Source organism: Thalassophryne amazonica, chromosome 15 (assembly GCF_902500255.1).
Source record: "Thalassophryne amazonica chromosome 15, fThaAma1.1, whole genome shotgun sequence".
NCBI lineage: Eukaryota > Metazoa > Chordata > Actinopteri > Batrachoidiformes > Batrachoididae > Thalassophryne > Thalassophryne amazonica.
Genome location: NC_047117.1, coordinates 62,449,879 through 62,460,140, shown reverse-complemented (window position 1 = coordinate 62,460,140; position 10,262 = coordinate 62,449,879). Strand labels below are relative to the sequence as shown.

Sequence of the window (10,262 nt, the reverse complement as noted above, 5' to 3'; positions counted from 1 at the left end):
GAACATGAGGAAACAACAATGGTTACTACAAGGAACATTCACAAGGAAGATAATTCTAGAAACCTTGTAGGGAGCAAGACATAGCACCTAGTGTGACTTAAAAAGCCTCACAGGAGCTTGATCACCATATCAAGAAGTAGTACCTGGGTACAAGAACCGATTGCTGCTGTGGAAATCGTATAGTCCCCTATAAAATGCATTGCGTGAATGACTAGATAGATGGATGGATGGATGAATGGATGAATCCATCCCCTCCAGGTTGTTACCATGATAGCGCAAAAACACTAAATGTTATCATCTTGTAAGTCTCTGAATGAAAAGGGCACAGAGGATGAACTACCAAACTTTTGCAAGGAATAATCGTATCATCACATGCATGTTGGAAAAAAGGAGCAGATATGGTTAAATTTGCATGTAATTAGTTTGTAAGTTCCTTTCATTGCCAAAGCCTATCTGAGCACATTTATTTTATCCAGACAAGAAACAATGTGAAGTCGCTGTGAATAAATCACGTTGTGTGGAAAAAGACATGTAACTGCAGGGGTCATACAGAAATAATAAAGTTTAATGGTGTATCAAATGCAAACACATTGTAAAGTGTGAAACAATATGAAAGCACATCAGTAAAATAACAAATCAATTTTCATATAACACATAAAAAATGCAAGACATTTATAAGATATTTAATCTTCCTGCCAAATAGTAATGCATTCTCATGCTTAAATGTTAAATCTACAGTAGCTGTAAATTAGTACTCATACAGTATATGAATACAGTATTCATACAGAAAGAAAGGAAGTTGCAAATTATTAGGATACATTATTAGTAAAAAGGATTTGTTGTATTGCACAATCTTATCATCATGCATGATGAAAAATATGAGCAGATATGGCTGAAGTGACATGTAGCTTGACATAATCATTTGTGGATTTCTTTCATTTCCAAAGCCTACGTCTGGTGGACACAAAGGTCATTGTCTCTTGTCAAGTACGTCCTCCCCCAGGCGGCTCAAATTATGCAAGCACAATGTATATTTCACACAATAAATATGAGGAAATAATTTAAAACTCAAATCCAAGCAAAAATCTTCAAGAATAAATTGTTTCGTTGTTGTCTCACTCACATTATAAATTGTCACAGTTTATTTCACGAGTTAAAAAAACACAAGACAGGGAAATTGAGTTCTGGATGCCCCAAACTTCTAAGGACTGGATCTTGAAATGTCTCTTGCAGAGTGGGATGCTCTTGAACGTGTCACAGGGTTCCGTGAATCCGCTGACAAGGTCGTGTTGTAAGCAGAGGGCATGACCCCCATCACCTCCTGAGAAAGACGGCAACAATTCACCAGCCACATGCCATTATTCTATTCTATTCTATTCTATTCTATTCTATTCTATTCTATTCTATTCTATTCTAGATTTGACTTACCAATAATGAGCTGCTTGTCACTGCCTGCTATGAACTTTGAAGCTTTTTGTTCCTTCTGTATCTTTGATACTTTGGCGGTCATGGGTTCTACAGGTGGGGCAGGGTAGGGGACTGTCAGGTAGCTGGGGTCCTGGGGGATCTCTGCCGGGCAGGTCGGGGTGGCAGCACTGCTGACTGTGGGGGAGACTGTGAAGCAGCTGTCACTGTTGGACCATTGAAGAGTTGGGCTTCTGGTCATGATGGTGGTCATAGTCTGCTGGTAGCGCTCCATGCTGGGACGAAGCTGAAAGAAAACACACACACACACACACACACTTCTTTATCTCCTCATACAGTATAATGGAGATTTGTGAAGTTGACAATGTCCCTCTGAATGTGACAGATAAAAATTACAACAGATGACAAATTATAATCTCACTGTGAAAACGAAGCATTCCCCAGTTCCAAAGTACACAAGACTGTCAGAGTTGTACTTTGTTCTTTCTATCATATCTGTGGACAGAAAGGCCCCAAAGACCTGTGAAATAAGAAATGTACAGTAAATATTTACCACTTTGTGCATGAAGTCATTTTCATGAAACAGGAAATCTTAGATTAAACCTTATGTTAAACAAAAAGGGCAAGCACATTAGTGATTAAAAGTAAAATTAATTACCTCTTCATCCACAGTTTTGATGACCAAGACAACTGGTTCATGTCCTTCCACGTGGGAATAGAACCTTTATAAAAAACAACAACAAATAGACTATTGGAATGTTTGTTTATTAGTGTGCCACAAATTAGCACAACATAATACATTCAAATGTCACAATATGCTATTCTTACGATGATGATGATGAAGATTATTATTATTGCTAAAATTATATAATCAGATGCTAAATGATTTATCATTCACTAAGTTGTAATTATATATTAGTAAGTTGTAATTATGTCATAAGTCATAAATATAAGTGTTGGGAAAGTGTAGTGACACGGACCCACAACAGGGGGCGCAAATGAACGGTCAATAGATGAGCCAAAAAGTAACAATTTAATGTTGTGAATGTGCACAACGAACATACAGACAATCTCAGAATATCACAACAGTCAATACACAAAGGTGACGTGTGGGCAGGCTCGAGGATAGAAGACGTCTGTCCTGAGGAGAGCCGGAACCACACAATTTCCGCTGCCCCAGAACCTGGTGAATACTGGAGCCGCCAAGTCCCGAATTCCCAGGTGATCACCGTCCCCGACTGTCGGATCTGGTACTGCTGGCGAAGAACAAAGATAGTCAAGTGTGGGTGTGTGTACACCCAGTAACAACAACGGTGGGAATGCCACCTCCACCTCTCACTCAATACTTGCAGCGGTCTCAGCTGAAAAGGAGCGCCGTCTTGCACAGCCTCCTCAAAAACGACCGGTTCTCCTGCAAACACTCACAATAAACAGATTTACAAAAGGCTGATGATATTACCTCCTATGAAGTATGATATCTCGGCAATGAGGTGGAGATGACGTCTGGTCTTTATGGAGTGAGATGATGTTGAGTAGATGGGTGACAGCTGTCAAGAGGTAATGAGCGACAGCTGTCACCCCCGGCTGTGTCTATGGTGGCAGCGCCCTCTCGTGCCTGAAGCCCGCACTTCAGGCAGGGCGCCCTCTGGTGGTGGGCCAGCAGTACCTCCTCTTCTGGCGGCCCACACAACAGGACCCCCCCCTCAACGGGCGCCTCCTGGCGCCCGACCAGGTTTGTCGGGGTGTCGGCGGTAGAAGTCGGCCAGGAGGGCCGGATCCAGGATGAAGCTCCTCTTCACCCAGGAGCGTTCTTCGGGTCCATACCCCTCCCAGTCCACCAAGTACTGGAACCCCCGACCCATCCGACGGACGTCCAGGAGCCGGCGCACCATCCAAGCCGGCTCCCCGTCGATGATCTGAGCAGGACGCGGCGCCAGTCCGGGAGCACAGAGGGGTGAGGTGTGGCGAGGTTTGATGCGGGACACGTGGAAAACCAGATGGATCTGCAGTGAAGCCGGGAGTTGGAGCTTCACTGCGGCAGGACTGAGGACTTTGAGGATCCTGAAGGGGCCAATGTACCGGTCCTGAAGTTTTGGGGAGTCCACCTGGAGGGGGATGTCCTTCGTGGAAAGCCACACCTCCTGCCCGGGCTGGTAAGCAGGGGCCGGGGATTGCCGGCGGTCTGCATGGGTCTTCGCCCTCGTCCGGGCCTTCAACAAGGCAGAACGGGCGGAGCGCCACACCCGACGGCACTTCCGCAGGTGGGCCTGGACCGAAGGCACACCGACCTCTCCCTCCACCACGGGAAACAACGGGGGCTGATACCCCAAACACACCTCAAATGGGGAGAGGCCGGTGGCAGAAGACACCTGGCTGTTATGCGCATACTCGATCCAGGCCAGATGGTTACTCCAGGCCGTCGGGTGCGCGGATGTGACGCAGCGGAGGGTCTGTTCCAAGTCCTGGTTGGCCCGCTCTGCCTGTCCGTTCGTCTGTGGATGGTACCCGGACGAGAGGCTCACGGTGGCCCCCAGTTCCCTGCAGAAGCTCCTCCAGACGTGTGAGGAGAACTGGGGACCACGATCAGAGACAATGTCGGAGGGTATCCCATGCAGACGGACGACGTGGTGGACCAGGAGGTCTGCTGTCTCCTGGGCTGTTGGGAGCTTCGGGAGGGCCATGAAGTGGGCCGCCTTGGAGAATCGGTCCACTATCGTGAAGATGGTGGTGTTGCCCTGGGACGGCGGGAGGCCCATGACGAAATCCAGGCCGATGTGGGACCAGGGGCGATGAGGCACCGGCAGCAGCTGGAGGAGTCCTTGGGCCTTCTTATGTACTGCCTTGCCCCTGGTGGTGCAGGCCTGGATATATTCCCAGACGTCGGCCTCCATAGACGCCCACCAGAAGCGCTGCCGGACAACTGCCACGGTCCTTCGCACCCCTGGATGACAGGAGAGCTTGGAACCGTGACAGAAGTCCAAGACTGCAGCTCTGGCCTCTGGTGGGACGTACTGACGGTCCTTCGGGCCGGTTCCAGGGTCCGGGCTCCGTGCCAGGGCCTCCCGGACGGTCTTCTCCACGTCCCAGGTGAGGGTGGCCACAATAGTGGACTCCGGAATGATGGGCTCCGGTGGATCCGACAGCTCTGTTTTGACTTCGTCTTCGTGTACCCGGGACAAGGCATCCGATCTCTGGTTCTTGGTCCCGGGGCGATAGGTGATCCGGAAGTCGAAACACCCGAAGAACAGTGACCAGCGGGCTTGCCTGGGGTTCAGCCGCTTGGCGGTCCTGATATACTCCAGTTTCCGATGGTCAGTGAAAACCGTGAATGGCACAGACGCTCCCTCCAACAGGTGTCTCCACTCCTCAAGAGCCTCTTTCACCGCAAGGAGTTCTCGATTGCCGACGTCATAGTTCCGTTCAGCCGGGGTCAACCTGCGGGAAAAGTAGGCACACGGGTGAAGAACCTTATCGGTCTCTCCGCTCTGGGACAGCACGGCTCCTATCCCTGAGTCAGAGGCGTCCACTTCAACCATGAACTGGCGGCTAGGGTCGGGCTGCACCAAAACTGGCGCAGTAGAGAACCGTCGTTTCAACTCCTTGAACGCGGCTTCGCACCGATCCGACCAGGTGAAGGGGACTTTTGGAGAGGTCAGGGCGGTCAGGGGGCTAACTACCTGACTGTAGCCCTTAATGAACCTCCTATAGAAATTAGCAAAGCCGAGGGACTGCTGCAGCTTCCTACGGCTTGTTGGTTGGGGCCAATCTCTCACCGCCGCAACCTTGGCCGGATCAGGGGCGACGGAGTTGGAGGAGATTATAAACCCCAGGAAGGACAAAGACGCGCGGTGAAACTCGCACTTCTCGCCCTTCACAAACAGTCGGTTCTCTAACAACCGCTGCAGGACCTGACGTACATGCTGGACATGGGTCTCAGGATCCGGAGAAAAGATGAGAATATCGTCCAGATATACGAAGACGAATCGGTGCAGGAAGTCCCGCAAGACGTCGTTAACCAAGGCTTGGAACGTCGCGGGGGCGTTGGTGAGGCCGAACGGCATGACCAGGTACTCAAAGTGACCTAACGGGGTGTTAAATGCCGTCTTCCATTCGTCTCCCTTCCGGATCTGAACCAGGTGATACGCATTCCTAAGATCCAGCTTAGTAAAGATTTTGGCTCCATGCAGGGGGGTGAACACGGAATCTAACAATGGCAACGGGTATCGGTTGCGAACCGTAATCTCATTCAGCCCCCTGTAATCAATACATGGACGAAGTCCGCCATCTTTCTTGCCAACAAAAAAGAAACCTGCCCCCATCGGGGAGGTGGAGTTCCGGATCAGCCCGGCAGTTAATGAGTCCTGGATGTAGGTCTCCATTGATTCGCGCTCAGGTCGTGAGAGGTTGTACAGCCTGCTGGACGGGAACTCAGCGCCTGGAACCAAATCAATGGCACAATCGTACGGACGGTGCGGGGGAAGGGTGAGTGCCAGATCCTTGCTGAAGACGTCAGCAAGATCATGGTACTCAACCGGCACTGCCGTCAGATTGGGAGGGACTTTGACCTCCTCCTTAGCCTGTGAACCGGGAGGAACCGAGGATCCTAAACACCCCCGATGGCAGGTTTCGCTCCACTGAACCACCACCCCAGACGGCCAATCAATCCGGGGATTGTGCTTCAACATCCATGGGATGCCCAAAATCACGCGGGAGGTAGAAGGAGTCACAAAAAACTCAATCTCCTCCCGATGGTTTCCAGACACTACCAGAGTTACTGGTTGTGTCTTGTGTGTGAGTAAAGGGAGGAGGGTGCCATCTAGTGCCCGCACCTGCAATGGCGAAGGAAGCGCCACCAGAGGGAGCCCTACCTCCCTTGCCCATCTGCTGTCTAGCAGATTCCCTTCTGACCCCGTGTCCACCAGTGCTCGGGCTTGAAGGGTTAAATCCCCGCTCAGGATTGTGACTGGGAGTCGTGTGGCAATTTGTGTGTGTCTCACTTGAATGGTTTGACCCCTCCTTAGCCCAGTCTCTAAGGGCGGTTGTTGTCGTTTTGGCCGTTTGGGGCAGTTTCTCTGTGTGTGCTCAGTTGAGCTGCAGAGAAAACACTCTCCACGGATCAGCCTCCCCATTTTGGCCCTGTGCGTTTCCCTAACAACGTCAGCAGGGGGAGCTGTTGCCCCACAAAGCGCTGCGGCTGTGGAGCGTGGGGAGGGCGGCGCCTTATCGAACCCGGAAGGGAGAGGGGCGGCGCATATCCGGTCACGTCCTTCGCCTCGCTCCCGACGGCGTTCCTCCAACCGATTGTCTAACCGTATAACGAGATCGATAAGCCCATCTAAATCCCGTGGTTCCTCCTTAGCTACCAGCTGCTCCTTCAGAACCAACGACAGTCCGTTTACGAAGGCGGCGCGGAGCGCAACGTTATTCCAGCCGGACCTCGCAGCCGCGATGCGGAAGTTGACTGCATAAGCGGCTGCGCTCTCGCGTCCCTGTCTCATTGACAGCAGCACGGTTGAAGCGGTCTCTCCTCTGTTAGGGTGATCAAACACTGTTCTGAACTCCCCCACAAACCCAGTGTATGCTGATAACAACCGTGAGTTCTGTTCCCAGAGCGCCGTAGCCCAGGCGCGTGCTTTACCCCGAAGCAGAGCAATCACATAAGCTATTTTACTAGCATCTGACGCGTACATGACGGGACGTTGTGCGAAGACGAGCGAACACTGCATAAGAAAGTCCGCGCACGTCTCCACACAACCTCCGTACGGCTCAGGAGGGCTTATGTATGCTTCAGGGGATGGTGGGAGGGGTTGTTGAACCACCACTGGAACGTTCATATTCTGCACAGGGTCGGCAGGAGGACGAGCTGCAGCAGTGCCCTGAGCGCTCGCCGCCATCTGTGCGGAGAGAGCCTCCACCCTGCGGTTCAGGAGGATGTTTTGCTCAGTCATTTGATCCAACCGAGCCATAAAGGCGGTGAGAATGTGCTGCAGCTCACCAATCACGTCTCCTGCAGACGCCTGCGCTCCCTGCTCTCCCATTGGTCGTTCAACAGCCGGGTGACGCCCCTCGGAGTCCATGACGCTGGCCGAGATATCCTGTTGGGAAAGTGTAGTGACACGGACCCACAACAGGGGGCGCAAATGAACGGTCAATAGATGAGCCAAAAAGTAACAATTTAATGTTGTGAATGTGCACAACGAACATACAGACAATCTCAGAATATCACAACAGTCAATACACAAAGGTGACGTGTGGGCAGGCTCGAGGATAGAAGACGTCTGTCCTGAGGAGAGCCAGAACCACACGATTTCCGCCGCCCCAGAACCTGGTGAATACTGGAGCCGCCAAGTCCCGAATTCCCAGGTGATCACCGTCCCCGACTGTCGGATCTGGTACTGCTGGCGAAGAACAAAGACAGTCAAGTGTGGGTGTGTGTACACCCAGTAACAACAACGGTGGGAATGCCACCTCCACCTCTCACTCAATACTTGCAGCGGTCTCAGCTGAAAAGGAGCGCCGTCTTGCACAGCCTCCTCAAAAACGACCGGTTCTCCTGCAAACACTCACAATAAACAGATTTACAAAAGGCTGATGATATTACCTCCTATGAAGTATGATATCTCGGCAATGAGGTGGAGATGACGTCTGGTCTTTATGGAGTGAGATGATGTTGAGTAGATGGGTGACAGCTGTCAAGAGGTAATGAACGACAGCTGTCACCCCCGGCTGTGTCCATGGCGGCAGCGCCCTCTCGTGCCTGAAGCCCGCACTTCAGGCAGGGCGCCCTCTGGTGGTGGGCCAGCAGTACCTCCTCTTCTGGCGGCCCACACAACAATAAGATTAAATAGACATAATCATAACGTGGTAAGTGACCATAGTCCAGTGAGTTAACAAGTCACCACTGTTTAACTGAGTCAGGTTTGCTCAGTCAGTCAACATGCAGGTACTGTCAAGGAGCAGGGTTGGTGAACCCTGTTCTAGCATTAACTGGAATCACAGCTTCATTTGGATGGGACACCAGTCAATCACAGATTACTTCCTCAGTCAAGGCTGGTACACAGTAGATTTTGCAGAGTAAAATACACTCTGTCAGGATAACATTTGGTCCCAGTCCAAATAGAGTTAAATACACTCTATTATAGAGTGAAATAAGCTCTACCATCTTGTCAAATGTTTTTCAGCTCCAATAAGAGTCATTCACAGCATGACAGAATTGATTTTAGCCTGTGATAGAACTGATTTAGCACTGTGATAGAGTATATTTAACTCTATTTGGACTGGGACCAAGCAGATGAAGCATCTTGTCTATGGACTTATGTCAATGTATATGTGTGCCAATTTTGGCTCAGTTCTGCAGCACAAAAGTGTCTCTCCGTTTAACTACTACTTCTGCTACTATTTGTACTACTACTGCTACCGCTACTACTAAAGTGCTTAATAGCCTATGTCTTTTCCCATATGTCAAAGTATATGTGTGCCAAGTTTGGCTCAGTTCCAAGGTGTGTCAGGATGGGTGGGTGCCAGGCACCCAAAGCTGCTGGACCCACAAAGCAGACTCCCAGACTAGTCTTAGGTGTGAGAGAAATCATGGCCTTTATTCCAGGCTCTGGTATGGTACACAGGTGGTCAGTCAGCGGAGCAGAGGTACAACTGGGGTCAGGAAAAAAATGCAGATGTATTCAGGCAGGGTTTGATGGCACCAGCAAACATAATTTTCAGGGATGAGGCAAAAGGTGTGGTTGAGATGAACAGAGCAAGATACGGTACACGGCTAGGCAAAAACAGGACTGTAGACAAGAGGCTGGAATGTGTGCAAAGATGACAAACTGGCAGGGAAGTGAGGGACTGTGAGGGCTTAAATGCTGGCAGGCTAATTAGGTGAACAAAGTGCACATGTGGAGTGATCTAAAAAGGGGGCTTGGCTGGAGGACAAAGATTATGCATGGTGCAAGATAGTGAGGAAGGGAGTGCACAAAGTGGGGTGAAGTAAGACACAAAGATGCGTGAACAGGTGCCAAGAGCATGAGTGAATGAAAACACAAAGCAGACAGAAACAAAGTGAGAGACAAAGACACAATGGCAGGTGCAGTGATGTGGAGTGAAAACATAATCAGATGGGAATGAGGGAAACAGAGGACAAAGGTCAAACAGAAACACAGGACTATGAGCAGAGCATGAACATGAGAACAAAAAGTGAACCATCAGATAATAAACACAGAAGATAAATTACATAAGAACTGAATAGGAAAATAAACACTAAGACAAAACTAAACTGGAACTGACTTATGACTGAAGAATACAACCAGATGACAAAACAAACAAAGACTAATAATTAACAGAAAACAAAACTGGATACTACAGCATAACTGGTAACACAAATGAGATGAACAAAATAAACAAGTGACAAACTAAAGATCAAAAGCACAAACCGGCTGAACAAAACTAGAACAGATCTGAACAATGGCTAAAGTATGAAAAGTAACAAAGAAACAAAGTGGCAACGTAAAACATTACAGAGAATAAACACATGATGTAAATAAACAACTAATTAAACAAAGCTGGGGCAGATGGCCAGCAAAAGAAAGGAGGAAAAACGGAATTAATGCTCTGATCAGGGCCAAATCGTGACAGCCCCCCCCACACACACACACACACACATGGACGTCCCCAGGTGCAGAAAGGTACAATGACACAGGGAGGGAGGCGGGGGACCCAGGACGGGGGACAAAAAAAAGGCAGGAGAAACATAAAAAGGCCTAAAAGACTGGAGACCCCAAGGATGACCGATAACATGAAAATCCACTGGGTGGATCCCGGTGCATAGATAAGTTGGGGGA

At 49.6% G+C, this 10,262-nt stretch overlaps 1 protein-coding gene across 1 annotated transcript in view; it reads right to left on the bottom strand.

Moving 5' to 3' along the window:
• Positions 1 to 544: 544 nt before the first annotated feature.
• The window catches only part of LOC117525875 (TBC1 domain family member 24-like), a 28,449-nt gene continuing 18,731 nt past the window's right edge, over positions 545 to 10,262 (bottom strand). Inside the window, exons 8-11 of the mRNA XM_034187809.1 lie at positions 2,084 to 2,147; positions 1,847 to 1,945; positions 1,429 to 1,711; positions 545 to 1,321 (exon numbers count right to left, since the gene is read on the bottom strand). Of these exons, the coding sequence (XP_034043700.1) occupies positions 1,125 to 1,321; positions 1,429 to 1,711; positions 1,847 to 1,945; positions 2,084 to 2,147 (643 nt within the window). The 3' untranslated portion in view covers positions 545 to 1,124. The remainder of the gene's footprint in view (positions 1,322 to 1,428; positions 1,712 to 1,846; positions 1,946 to 2,083; positions 2,148 to 10,262) is intronic.